The sequence below is a fragment of the Salmo salar genome, chromosome ssa23 (genome assembly GCF_905237065.1).
Source record: "Salmo salar chromosome ssa23, Ssal_v3.1, whole genome shotgun sequence".
Taxonomy (NCBI): Eukaryota; Metazoa; Chordata; class Actinopteri; order Salmoniformes; family Salmonidae; genus Salmo; species Salmo salar.
The window spans coordinates 27,839,943-27,854,176 of record NC_059464.1 but is presented as its reverse complement, the minus strand read 5'-3'; the positions used below and the strand labels follow the sequence as shown (position 1 = coordinate 27,854,176).

General features: G+C 44.6%; 1 protein-coding gene across 3 annotated transcripts in view; it reads left to right on the top strand.

Moving 5' to 3' along the window:
- Positions 1-14,234, top strand: part of LOC106584338 (formin-binding protein 1-like) — an 88,615-nt gene that overhangs the window by 69,681 nt on the left and 4,700 nt on the right. For 2 of the 3 annotated variants that reach the window (XM_014169521.2, XM_014169518.2), the window contains exons 2-10: positions 2,285-2,400; positions 4,264-4,314; positions 7,261-7,408; positions 9,003-9,065; positions 9,796-9,900; positions 10,019-10,147; positions 10,297-10,443; positions 12,626-12,835; positions 12,944-12,952. In XM_014169521.2, coding sequence (XP_014024996.1) covers positions 2,285-2,400; positions 4,264-4,314; positions 7,261-7,408; positions 9,003-9,065; positions 9,796-9,900; positions 10,019-10,147; positions 10,297-10,443; positions 12,626-12,835; positions 12,944-12,952 — 978 coding nt within the window. The remainder of the gene's footprint in view (positions 1-2,284; positions 2,401-4,263; positions 4,315-7,260; positions 7,409-9,002; positions 9,066-9,795; positions 9,901-10,018; positions 10,148-10,296; positions 10,444-12,625; positions 12,836-12,943; positions 12,953-14,234) is intronic. The other variant, XM_014169519.2, reaches the window with a different exon arrangement.

Sequence of the window (14,234 nt, the reverse complement as noted above, 5' to 3'; positions counted from 1 at the left end):
TTCCCTCGATATCCCAGAACACAGCATGGGAGTTACTCACCTCACTCATGTCTGGGCTGTGTATAGATCTTTGGTGGGGATGATACTGACAGTTTCTCACCATCTATTCTCAGCCTCCAAACAAGCTCTGAAGTAGGAAGGTTAGCCCTCAGGTGAAATCAAAGACTATCAGTATGCTGAGTCTGACTAACTTTGGTATAGCGCCACTGTTCCCTCCTAGACCTACCTTGCTGTGCTGTAGGGTTAGGCAGTATCCACATATTCTTACCGTCCTTCTCTCAAATCGGGATTTACGTTATTAGCGGCTTAGTACGCAAGGGGGTGCCTAAAAACCGCGCATAAAAGCCCATTGGGCATCTATTACCAGAATGCTAAGAAAATTAGCACAATGGATGCTGCTAGCTGAATATGCTAACGAGCTCAAACTAAAATAAACAAATTGCAAAAATGGGCAATCCAGCTCATAAAGTTATACATATATAGGTAGGAGGAACCGAATGTCATTTTTGTTGAGTTGGACATTTTACAAGCGAATTTGAACGAGAGATATTGTGCAAATGAACAAGGTTTTGACGCATGCTTGGCTGAAGGGAAAAACTCTTCTGTTGTCATCTGATGGCAATGAAGCCATTTTCTGCCTAAATGTGTTGCACTAATGTATTTTCTGTGAAGGAAAACTATAGTTGCACGTCCCTGATGACGCTAATGAAGCAAAAAAAACATTTGCCTTTTAAATTTAAAACGCGACCCATGTCAATACACAGCTGGACTAACCTGCTCCCGCTTTCTCCCGTTGTGCTGTTTACAAACAAACACGTGACTGGCTCAACTGTTCTGGGGTACCATGGTAACCTTCATAATGTAAAATAAAAATGTAGAGTGTAGGACAGATCCCATTTAGTCAACTGGTCGATTGTTTGTTGGTCGACCGAGATTTCATTAGTTGGACAGTAGCTAAACATTTAAATATAAAATCATGGCGACCGAGAGCGCGCCTTTCTTGTTTTTCTTTTATATTGACGAAGCTATTGTCCGGTTGAAGTATTATTGATTATTATGACTAAAAACAACCTGAGGATTGATTATAAACATCGTTTGACATGTTTCTACGAACTTTACTGATACTATTTGGATTTTTCGTCTGCCTGTTGTGACTGCCTTTGAGCCATTGGATTACTGAACAAAACGCGCCAACAAAACTGAGGTTTTTGGATATAAAGAGGGACTTTTATCGAACAAAACAAACATTTATTGTGTAACTGGGAGTCTTGTGAGTGCAACCATACGAAGATCATCAAAGGTAAGTGATTCATTTTATTGCTATTTCTGACTTTTGTGACTAATCTACTTGGCTGGTAATGTTTTGTGTGCTGGGCGCTGTCCTCAGATAATCGCATGGTATGCTTTCGCCGTAAAGCCTTTTTGAAATCTGACACAGCGGCTGGATTAACAAGAAGTTAAGCTTTATTTTGATGTAAACACATATATTTTCAAAAATGTTAAAATTTGAATTGAGTATTTTAGAATTTCGCGCTCTGCAATTTCACTGGATGTTGGCCAGGTGGGACGCTACCGTCCCAGGTACCCGTAAGAAGTTAATAGCCTACAGGATTCCGTGAGCACCAAGCCTCACAAAACATCGGATAAACAATTTCACAAATTTGGCTCTTTTTTAATCTTTGCTATGCTGTAATAAAGGAATTACAGCCTCTGGTATTATTATTATTTATAATTTATTTAGTGTTTACATTGTTCCAAATTGTCAAATTATTATTATGATCATCATTATAATAAGTGTAACCACCATTGAGCTGTAGGCCTAAGAGCGTGTCCTGTTTAGTCTTAATACCGTATCTTTCTTAGGCCTATATTGAGGTTGGGGTGCTGCTGGAGATGATGAATATGAAGTTGAAAAATTGTAAAGTTTCTGTTTTAACTCTCGAGGCGATAGGTTACCGGTTCTTCTCTTAGACACCTTGGAATTCTCATCAGTAGAAGTATGGAGTGTCTACTCTGTATGCCTGTGCGGCGTGTCTGTAGCTTTCCTTTCATTTGACATGCTCTTGATATTACCCAGTGTGATCATTGAGGAAGTACAGCCTGGCACAGGAATAAAGTAGTGACTCAACATGTGCTTGTTATTCAATGTCAGACGACTGGGTTCTCATTCATGTCTCGTTTAATTTAATCCATCATATGCATGCCATTGTAAGCGCTCATATAGTCAATCTCCCTCTAACCCTGACCTCTCTCTTTCTCCCTCTTCTCTCCATCTCTCTCTCAGGACCAGTTTGAAAACCTTGACAAGCATACTCAGTGGGGGATCGACTTCCTAGAGAGGTATGCAAAGTTTGTCAAGGAAAGGCTGGAGATTGAACAGACCTATGCAAAACAGTTAAGGTAAGAATGTGGCATTTATCGTTCAGTTCCATAGAACTGTTTTTGAGGTGTTTTGCCTATACTTTACATCATTAATTGAATGAGTATTCTTTGTAGAATACGGTAATCTGTGTTGTAGACATATATTAGACATGGATGCATTAGTAATGTATATTAACCTTCCATATGCTTATCATGTAATATCAATGTTGAGTTACAGGTAATGAAATAATGACTAGGATCATTATCAAATGATGTGATTGGATCCTGTCTTTTGATGAGTATCTAAAAGTGTCTGTGGTACAGACCGCCCATTCAGCCTGAACAATAGGGCCAGCTCAGCCCAATCTGACATGGTTGTGCTGCCATTAATAGATTTTTGGAGGGCCGCAAATCAATATAATAGATTTCTAGGAGGTGGCTACTGGCCAGTCTCTAGACAGTAGAGGAGTAGGCAGATGGTAACGCTGGAGTTTGTTACAGATGTATACGCTGTTGGATTACACCCTAAAGACTGTATCCTCTCTGACATCCATGTTATAACCTTTGGAGCAAATCTACCAAGGAGAAAAAAACCCTAACAAAGAGTTCTAAAACGACGAGTTCTTGAGTTAGAGGGAGACCACTGGTTTAACAAGATTAGGCTGGGAATAGGAAAATGTAGGCTAGGTTGGTAAACCATAGGTGACCACTCACTGAACCTGCCCACACACACACACACACACACACACACACACACACCGTGGCGCATATGACGTCACCGTGACGTGATGGGGTTCAACGTCACACCTCTGCTTCCATCTTAATCGTCCCCTCTACTCTGAGCTGTTGCCATGGCTGAGAGAGCATGACGTTCACTCTCCTTTCCTCTCACGTGGCCACTTTTATTAGACTGATTTGTTTTACCATTGTAATAAATGCCATCTGGGAAAAAGGTTGTCAATGCTAACACATTTCATTTTATGTGTTTTTCTGTACTTGTTTGTGAATAACCGGTGCCTCATCTGGTATCAGATGCCATATAGGCACATTCTAGCCCACATAAAATGCAACCTGCCGTAAGTATCTCTGTTAGTAAGATTTAGAAACAGTGCAGTCCCCCTGGAGCTGTGGTCATCACCCCTGGTAACGAAGAGGCTCCAGCTGTGGCCTCTGCACCCCCCCTCCCCTCTACCGTTTCTGTGGACGTATTTCTCCCCAGTCCCTGACTCTCTGGACAGTCTGCCTGTGTTCAGGTATTGTTCTGTGTGATCCTTAGTGGCACCAGGCCAGGCTGATGTTTATCAGTCTGTGTGGTAGTGTGGGGAGCCACTCCCCTGCCTCCCAGGACTGGGAAACCAAGTGCTGTTTGGTGGAAGCCCCTTCATTAGTTGGGCTCAGTGGGGACTGATTGGAGGAGGGGGCAGGGCGGCGGCAAGTTCTGAAAACCTCTCTGTATCCCTCCTCTATTCATCCCTAAAGAGTGGAACCTGAGCACTGCCTGTACTGCATGCCTGAAGAGCACCACATCACAGCCCCACACTACAGGAGCCCCTCTCCAGAGGGACTACTTTATCAAAGACAACCATGTCTTTTGTGTTGCTCCTCCTGCATGTGTTCTGTCGGAAACAGAGGAGAGTGCAGGAATATCACACAGTGCCAGGTTATCTGTGTCGGTCTGACCTACTTTTATCTCTCTCTGAGGACCATCTGACTGAGAGAAACTGAGCTATCTCAGCCAATCATTTGATCATATTCACATACAGAAGGAAATATTGAAATAAAGAAAGAGCTGTAATTTTTGTTAATGTGCTCCTTCCTGTCTTGGAGTTAAAAAGGCAGCTGTCTGTTCTGTCTGTCTCACTGTTATCTGTCTCTGACCATATGTCTCCTCTCTTCTCACAGGAACCTGGTTAAGAAGTACTGTCCCAAGCGCTCCAAAGATGATGAACCTAGGCGAGTAGATTAGACCCGTTTTGTATTAAATGGTTAACAACCTGTGAACGGTATCAGCTTTATGCCACACACAGGGCCTTTCCACTAGACCGGTCACCACAAAGAAGGACTGCCATGGCAACCCAGCACTTTTTAAATGTTTAATTGCTTCCATAGAATAGAGTAACAGAGTTCGCAAGTCCTACAGCTGTGTAGGATATCTGCCTCTGACGTACGGTCACAGTGCTTGGCCACTCCACGGTGACATTATTGGCTGCTATTGCACAGGAATGATATCAAAGGTCTGGGAGCGAGGGAGAGACTGAGGGAAGGAGGGAGAGACTGAGGGACGTGGAGAGGGAGAGCTGGCTCCCTTTAGCCTCAGCCTCACAGCACTGATATTTACAGTGGACATATTTAAGACAGGCCATGTTTGGGACACCACCCTCTGAATTCTCTGAAACCCTTCCCCTAATTAATTAAATTATCCCTGCATCATTTGGCCCTGTGTCCTAACACTGGTGCTGTAACAGGACAGGGAGAGGACAAGGGAGGGAGTGAAGGAGGCCCTCTAAGGGATGCATAACATAAATGTCCATTTTTCAGGACCATGTCTTTCAAAGATAATTCATAAAAATCCAAATAACTTCACAGATCTTCATTGTAAAGGGTTTTAACACGGTTTCCCATGCTTGTTCAATGAACCATAAACAATTTATGAACATCCACCTGTGGAACGGTCGATAAGACACTAACAGCTTACAGACGGTATGCAATTAAGGTCACAGTTATGAAAAATTAGGACACTAAAGAGGCCTTTCTACTCACTCAACAAACAAAAAAACGCCAAAATGAAGATGCCCAGGGTCCCTGCTCATCTGCGTGAACGGGCCTTAGGCATGCTGCAATGAGGCATGAGGACTGCAGATGTGGCCAGGGCAATAAATTGCAATATCCGTACTGTGAGACGCCGAAAACAGCGCTACAGGGAGACAGGATGGACAGCTGATCGTCCTCGCAGTGGCAGACCACGTGTAACAACACCTGCACAGGATCGGTACATCTGAACATCACACCTGCAGGACAGGTACAGGATGGCAACAACAACTGCCCGAGTTACACCAGGAACACACAATCCCGCCATCAGTGCTCAGACTGTCCACAATAGGCTGAACTGAGGGCTTGTAGGCCTGTTGTCTGGTGAGGCCCTGCCTTACATCACCGGCAACAACGTTGCCCATGGGCACAAACCCACCGTCGCTGTACCAGACAGGACTGGCAAAAAGTGCTCTTCACTGACGAGTCGTGGTTTTGTCTCACCAGGGGGATGGTCAGATTCGTGTTTATTGTCGAAGGAGTGAGCGTTACACAGAGGCCTGTAATCTGGAGCGGGATCGATTTGGAGGTGGAGGGTCCGTCATGGTCTGGGGTGGTGTGTTAGAGCATCATCGGACTGAGCTTGTTGTCATTGCAGGCAATCTCAATGCTGTGCGTTACAGGGAAGACATCCTCCTCCCTCATGTGGTTACCCTTCCTGCAGGCTCATCCTGACACTACCCCCCAGCATGCCAATGCCACCTGCCATACTGCTCGTTCTGTGCGTGATTTCCTGCAAGACAGGAATGTCAGTTCTGCCATGGCCAGCGAAGAGCCTGGATCTCAATCCTTTTGAGCACGTCTGGGACATGTTGGATCGGAGGGTGAGGGCTAGGGCCATTCCCCCCAGAAATGTCCGGGAACTTGCAGGTGCCTTGGTGGAGGAGTGGGGTAACTTCTCACAGCAAGAACTGTCAAATCTGGTGCAGTCCATGTGGAGGAGATGCACTCTAGTACTTAATGCAGCTGGTGGCCACACCAGATACTGACTGTTACATTTGCTGTTACAAACTTGTTCAGTTTGTCTCAGTTGTTGAATCCTGTTATGTTTATACAAATATTTACACATGTTAAATTTGCTGAAAATAAACGCAGTTGACAGTGAGAGGACGTTTCTTTTTTTGCTGAGTTTATGTCCCTATCCCTCCTTCCTTGGTCCTTCCTCAGTGGATGTGTGTGTGCAGTGTTGGAAAAAGTACCCAATTTTAATACTTGAGTAAAAGTGAAATACCTTAATGGAAAATGACTAAGTAAAAGTCACCCAGTAAAATTCTACTCGAGGAAAAGTTTGTCAAAAGTAAATGTTATTGCTAAAATATAGAAAGTAAAAGTATGAAGCATTTCCAATTCCTTATATTAAGCAAACCAGATGTCACCTTTTTTATTTTTTATTTACCCATAACCAGGGGCACACTCCAACATTCAGATGTAATTTACAAACGAATCATGTGTGTTTAGTGAGTCCACTAGATCAGAGGCAGTAGGGATGACCAGGGATGTTCTCTTGATAAGTGAGTGAATTTTGACAATTTTCCTGTCCTGCTAAGCATTCAAAATGTAACGAGTACTTTTGCGTGTCAGGGAAAATGAAATGTAGGGAGTAAAAAGTACCATCTAATAAGGAATGTTGTGAAGTAAAAGTAGTCAAATATAAATAGTAAAGTACAGATACCCCCAAAAACTACTTAAGTAGTACTTTAAAGTTTTTTACTTAAGTACTTTATACCACTCCGTGTGTGGGGGGGGGTAGAGGTTTTAGGAGAATTCTAATAAAGTGAGCTGGTAATGTCACTAAGGGGAGGTGGGTCTTATCAATATTATCACAGAATCCGACATGTTATTGGCCTCTAGTTCCCTCTAGGCCTCATAGTCTGTGATACAGAGGGGGAGCCGGTCTCTCTTTTGAATCAGAGCCTAGGTCCAGAATAGCACCAACCATATTATAGATCTGGCCATAACCACTGCCATCTGATGGGATCCACAGCATGGATCCATCTCTGTCTTTCGCTCTATCCTCACAAATTCATTTCTCAAAGTTTACTTGCTAATACCCTTGTTTGCTGTGTTGAGTAACCTGTCCTGTGTGTTCAGGTTCTCGTCGTGCCTGTCATTCTACTCCATCCTGAATGAGCTGAATGACTACGCGGGGCAGAGGGAGGTTGTGGCCGAGGAGATGGGACACAATGTGTACGGAGAGCTGATGAGGTATTCACAGGACCTCAAGTCAGAGAGGAAACACGTGAGTGGCTTTAGCAGTAGGACACTAATCCCTGGATGTACGTATTGCAGGCTTAATTATGTACAGTGTTGTTATGTTGTGTATAGCTTGGTTATTTCATCTATGCCGTAGTGAGTGAGTTATACATGTTTGTATTGAGATGCTCTTGTTCATACAGGTGCGCTATCTTAATTTATACAACGGGTGGGTCTAATGCTGATTTGGATAAAACCGCATTCCAGCCGGTGTCTATTCCACAAGTCACCACCGGCTAAATCTGTTGTTAAAATGCCTATTTACTCTGTTCCATCGGACTGCGCAATCCACTGTCATCAGCCCAGCCAGGCAATTTATAAACTTGATCTCCACTATAAAAAGCATCTAGACATCATCTCACATTTCTTTTACACTAACATTCGGTTATCGGCAGCGGAGATTTGTATAAACCTTGCTGTCTGTGTCCATGACATTGCTAACAATATTATATTCATTATTATAGTCAATATTCAAATTCGATCTCCAGCTGTCCCATAGTAATGAACGTGTCGGGACAAGACAGACAGGCAGGCAGCTTTTCTCAGCCAGTCGAAATCATGAATCAGCTGGCATAATATTTATGGATATATACGAAGAAATGTAAATTGAAAAAAAGTTAAACAAAACGAAGTACATCTAGTTTGCAGTCTTTTCAGTTTGAAGTTATTGTGTGAGCTGTGTTGTTGGCTAGCTCCTCTGAACGACAGTGTCCTAACAAGAGAGCACATTTTCTATGCCAGGCGAAATCGCGCCTCCTTAGCTTGTTGTTATGGATGTATCCAAATAAATGTCCCTAGAAAACAGCTTAAACAAATTCAGCTACTGTTGTTATTCTGTCTGCACTGTTTGAAGTGACTAAGTTAGCCGTAGTTGGATAGCTAGCAAGCAAGGGATAAGAACATTGCCAGCCATTATGGCAATGGAACATTTAGAACGAACAACGTCCATAGATACAGAACAAGAAGACGGAACGACTGAGTCGCGTCTCTGTCAACCGATAGAATGAAGGACCAGCCAGCTTGGGTAGCAACCCTAGATTTGTGTCAGGACTATATCTTGTGGAAGGATGAAATAGTATGAATAAATTCATCAAAAATAACGTTTTTAATTAAAATATGTCAGTCATTGTTTGAGTATGTTGGTAACCCGTAACCCGTATAAAAGTGATAATTCCCTCGAGGTCGGTGTTTGGAGGATATATTGTCACTGTGTGCCGGCTCTCGACTTCATCTTGGGTCTAACAACACCGGTGCCAATATGTCCTCCAAATACTGGCTTCAAGGGCATTATCACTTCATTGATCACTCTGTTGTCGCAGAGAAATTTAACGCGCAGCAGGAAATGCAAATTGTAGTGTATTCAAGGTTTTAAAAAGGCTTCTAAAGTTTATTTCCACTTTAAAATGTCAACCTTGATTTATCCTAGCTAAATGTATCAAACCCTACACAAAAATGTCCAGTAATTAGAATCACATAGAATTCACATTTCCTGTTGCTGCAGGGTTATTTTCCCGTTGTGAGAAACTAGTCAAATTAAGACGGTACATTTGTGTGTTGAGTTGTGTGTTTTGACTCCACAGCACCTCCAAGAGGGCAGGAAGGCCCAGCAGTATCTGGACCAGTGTTGGAAACATATGGACAATGTGAGTGTGTGAGAGGAGGCAGGGAAGAGATGAATGGAGGGAGGGCCATGTGGCACAGGGCACGGAGAGGACAGGGAAGGCCCCTCGCAGGGAAGGAGGCCTGTGTGACACGTGGACCTCCAGCAGGGACCTGCTCCCCTCTGCCGACAGCCAGACGCCCAGTCCTGCTGGGTGCTGGGCCGCATGTGAGAGAGGGCCAAGAGGATCTCCACTTACCTCTGCGCGCACACACACACACTTAAAGGAGTGTGCACACACATAGGAAGATGCATACATAAAAGAGCACATCGGCACACACAAACATACACACACTGATGAGAGAAGTATTCCTGCATTTCATGCCTTTCCAGTTTGCCTGTGTGTCACACTTTCAAAGGCTGAATTATTTTTGCTGCTTTTAGGGCTTGTGTGATTGCAGCCAGCAACAGCTGAATCTCACATTGAGAATGTCAGTGTTGTAATGCCTTAGGTATTCCTCTTTGTTGCAATGTCACGTAATGCAGCACAGATTTTCTGGCAGGAGGAAAGCATACATTTATTTAGAGGTTTTTTGTTTGCACTGCTGCCTGTTTAACCACAATAAAGTGCTTCTGCTCTGTTTTGCTCTCCTGTCTATTTCTTGTAGAAATGGTAGAGGCTTGCATTCATTACAAGGCAGGATTGACTCCTGGTTTTGAGAAGAGATCAATATGTCTTGACTAATAATCTGTCTCCTATTTGACTTTCTTAGAGCAAAAAGAAGTTTGAGCGGGAGTGCAAGGAGGCAGAGAAATCACAGATCAGCTACGACAGGTTAGACAACGACATCAACGCCACCAAGTCAGAGGTAGAAAAGGTAAGTCCTGACCTGGCTTGAGCCTTCACATGTAAACTACCTACACTCATACACCTCGCAGGTTGTCATCTGCTGTGTGTATTGAGTGGTCCTGAATTGTCCCTCTTGTCCACTGCAGGCAAAGTCCCAGTTGTACCTGCGCACACACTCAGCAGACGAGAGTAAGAACGAGTACGCCGCTCAGCTGCAGAACTTTAATGGGGAGCAGTGGAAACATTTCAACGTGGCCATTCCACAGATATTCAAGGTAATCCACGGCCAGCCATTCTCCTCCAGGCTCCAACTTTTGTCTCATCCCGCATTGGCCGGAGAGATGGAAATCTGAGCTGTGATTGGCTCACAGGAGACTAGAAGGTCAGAGGTCACGGGGTGTGTCTGTTTTCCCGACCTCTCCAGAACCTGCAGGACATGGACGAGAGGCGGACAGTGAAGCTGGGGGAGACGTACCGGAGCTTTGCCGACGTGGAGCGCAGAGTCGTCCCCATAATCTCCAAGTGTCTGGAGGGCATGGTGACTGCTGCCAAGGCTGTGGACCAACGCAAGGTGAGTCTGGAGGATGGTGCCCTATGGTATGATGCTATGGTGGCCTACACAGTAGCATGATTCCCTTATAGCATGAGCATATGTGACGGTGCTCTATAGTTTGGAGCAGGGTGTACATAAGACTATGCTTTAGCATGGTGACTCTAGCACGGAGCGGAGGCAGCTCATGGCATGGGTGGAGCAGGATCAGTAGTTAGTCATCCACCCACCAGCCAGGCCAGGGTGAGGCAATGGCTCTCTAAACACTGGAACCGCCATAGGCCAACGGCTATGTACATTTTTTTTAAATCTGCCAAAACAAAATGCAACGTCTTGCTCTTTCCATGACTTTTCCTTAAATGTTTCTATTTTTACATTGCTTGTTTTCAGAATTTTGAACTCACAAACGTTTTAGAAGTATTGAACCTTTTCACCAACTTGTGCTGTAGGACGTTGGTACCCAGCCAGGCGCTAATGTGTGTCTCCTCACTGAATGAATGACATGGATGGATGAATGAATGGGTGATAATTGTGCACTTTACTTCACAATTGAATTTCAATTAGGCCTAACGGAATGATGAGGAAGAAGAGGGTGATTTTAATTTAGAACAGCCATAGTGTAATGATGAGTTTTATGCCTATTTATCAGCGTTGGCACTCATTAATAATTTGTCTGCGCGCCTTGCGGGTTGATACATTCTCTCTTACGTTTTACTATGTCAAATTTACTGGAACTCTATTACTAATCAAATGTATTAAAAGGGAAATGAAAACGTGCTATGTGTCGCAATAGGCCTTGAGAATTATACAAAACATATCCTTGACTCTATCTAAACAAATGTTTACATGTTTTATTTAACTACGTACGTTAGTTAAGAACAAATTCTTATTTACAATAGCGGACTACCCCGGCCAAACCCTAACCTGGATGACGCTGGGCCCTATGGGACTCCAATCACGGCCGGTTGTGTTATAGCCTGGAATCGAACCAGGGTCTGTAGTGACGCCTCTGCCACTTTAGACCGCTGCGCCACTCGGGAGCACCAATAATAACTATTGTTATATTTTTACATGGATATATTTCCACTAATATTTCTTCATGCAATTTATCCTTTACAGTTGTTTATTCACTGTTTTATTAAACTTTGACACTTATGTTGATATGCATCTGATGCGTATGCTAAAAGAAGGACTGTCAATGTTCTCTAGCAGATGCTGAAAGGCCAGGCGGTTGTAGTGTTAAATGGATACTTGGGGATTTTGCCAATGAGGCCCTTTATCTACTTCTCCGGAGTCAGATGAACTCGTGGATACTATTTTTATGTCTCTGTGTCCAGTATAAAGGTTAGAGGTAGTTTTGCGAGCCTATGCCAGCTAGTGCAATGACTGGAAGTCTATGGGCATCTGCTAGCATGCTAGCGGTGGTATATCAGTCAGCCTCTGCCTAGTTTCTGGCCTCTGTCTCTAGTGTTTGTTGCTGGCTGGCCCCGGGCAGGCAGAGCCTCCTCTCTCCTTCCCACCCACGGGCCAACATGCGGCCTGGCTGGTTCTACATGCGGCCTGGCTGGTTCTACACGCAGCCTGGCTGGTTCTACACGCAGCCTGGCTGGTTCTTCACGCAGCCTGGCTGGTTCTTCACGCAGCCTGGCTGGTTCTTCACGCAGCCTGGCTGGTTCTTCACGCAGCCTGGCTGGTTCTTCACGCAGCCTGGCTGGTTCTTCACGCAGCCTGGCTGGTTCTTCACGCAGCCTGGCTGGTTCTTCACGCAGCCTGGCTGGTTCTTCACGCAGCCTGGCTGGTTCTTCACGCAGCCTGGCCGGTTCTTCACGCAGCCTGGCCGGTTCTTCACGCAGCCTGGCCGGTTCTTCACGCAGCCTGGCCGGTTCTTCACGCAGCCTGGCCGGTTCTACACGCAGCCTGGCCGGTTCTACACGCAGCCTGGCCGGTTCTACACGCAGCCTGGCCGGTTCTACACGCAGCCTGGCCGGTTCTACACGCAGCCTGGCCGGTTCTTCACGCAGCCAGCTGAGCAGAGCTGGCTGTTCTTTATGCACATAGCGCATGTTGCCCAGTGGTTTCCACCAGGGGCTGAGCTGTACTCTACACTCAGGTCATGGTGTCCCAGAAAACATCATTTTAAAGAAGTCAGTCTGTAATGTTTGATGTTCACTATAGCTTAGTCTTTTTTTTGTCTCTCTGTTAGGACTCAGCGATCGTAGTGGAGTCATTTAAGTCGGGCTTTGAGCCTCCAGGGGACTTCCCGTTTGAGGACTACAGTCAGAACCTTTCCCGGACGGGCTCAGACAACACCATCAGCACCCCAAAGAATGAGGGGGTGGTCAAGCCAGACCCCAAACACTCGATCAGCAAGGCGGCCAAGAACAAACTGTGGCTCTTTGGGAAAAAGCCCAAGGTGAGAGATTCATCATCACCTGCTATCAAGACCTTTGCTCACTGTTTCAATAGTGAACAACTTGTATGTATGCCCACTCACTTTTGTCTGTTTTTTTTCTCATAACAGAGTCCACTGGTAGGTTTATACCTTACGGTTGCTCTCTTTTTATAAGTCACCTGAATCTAGCATTTTCTATCTCATTACATAAATCACTACACTTTGACCTACCAAAGGCCAATACCGTCTGTTAATCTATAACTTTTTGTAGGTTTGTGTGAGAGTAGCTAACCATTTTCAAATGACTTGTCTAATACAAGGGGTGTTGGTGCGCATATTGACTTTGATTTGCCTGCTCTTGTCTTATGTCCATTCTGGTTTCTCACCCGAAGGTCTCTCAGATTTCATATTGCATGATCTTGCTTAACTGGTGTTTCTCCTGTTGAGATTTGTTTTGTGGGACAATACGTTGGATAACCTCTTTTTTAAACCTCTGTCTCTTATATCGACACAACACCATGACTTTATGTTCAATCGTTACAATATGTTCCTAGTTCTAAAAGTTTGCAGGTTGATCAACCCTTTTTTGTTGTCCCAGTCTCCCCCCTCCTCTCCTCCCCCCGCTCCCCACCGCCCAGACCTGGCTACCGGCAGCCACTGTCAGTCTCCTAAATTTGCCAGTGACCCCATAGCTTTCTGTCTGTCTGAAATGAGAACGGTCAAACCCAGGATAGCCTCTTTCAGGGGTCTTAAACGAGGGGTAAGACTAAGAGCATGTCAGTGTGTTTGGGTTTGCAGTGATTTAATTCTCTATTTCTCCTTATTTCTTTCTCTTTTTGTCTCTCTCCCTTCTCACCTCCCTCTCTTCTGTTTCTCTGGTTTTGATCCAGTTAGTTATTCTCTAGTTAGGAACACTGGGGTGTTGAAATCACAGGAGTGCCATTGTAGAGTGTGTTGTGTGACGTGTAGGAAGTGATACTGTAGCTATAGGTGGTATTTGGATAAGGGGAGGTTACGGTGGTATGTCGACGTGACATAAAGGTCAACTGTACCTCGTCATGAGCCAGCCAATATACTGCATGACGGCTAAACAGTCTGATGAATGTCACACAGTGGTATTACTGTGCCAGACCATTGATTGTGTGTCACCCCTGTGTGTCCCATTGGTTTCTGGCTGAAGGACCTAGTTTGATTTCCCTAATGTATGAGGTGACTCATGGTTGTCTGCAGTAAAGACACAGACTTCCTGGAAACAACCTTCTTCCTGCTTCGAATGTCATCACATCATCTAAAGAGGGATTTTAAGATGTCAACTTATTTTTAGTGGAATTCAAAGGATATCTTGAGAACAGTGTATTCTCCTTGGAGGATAGCCTTTCCAATACATGATAGGCCACATTCTATGTAGAGTAAAGATATC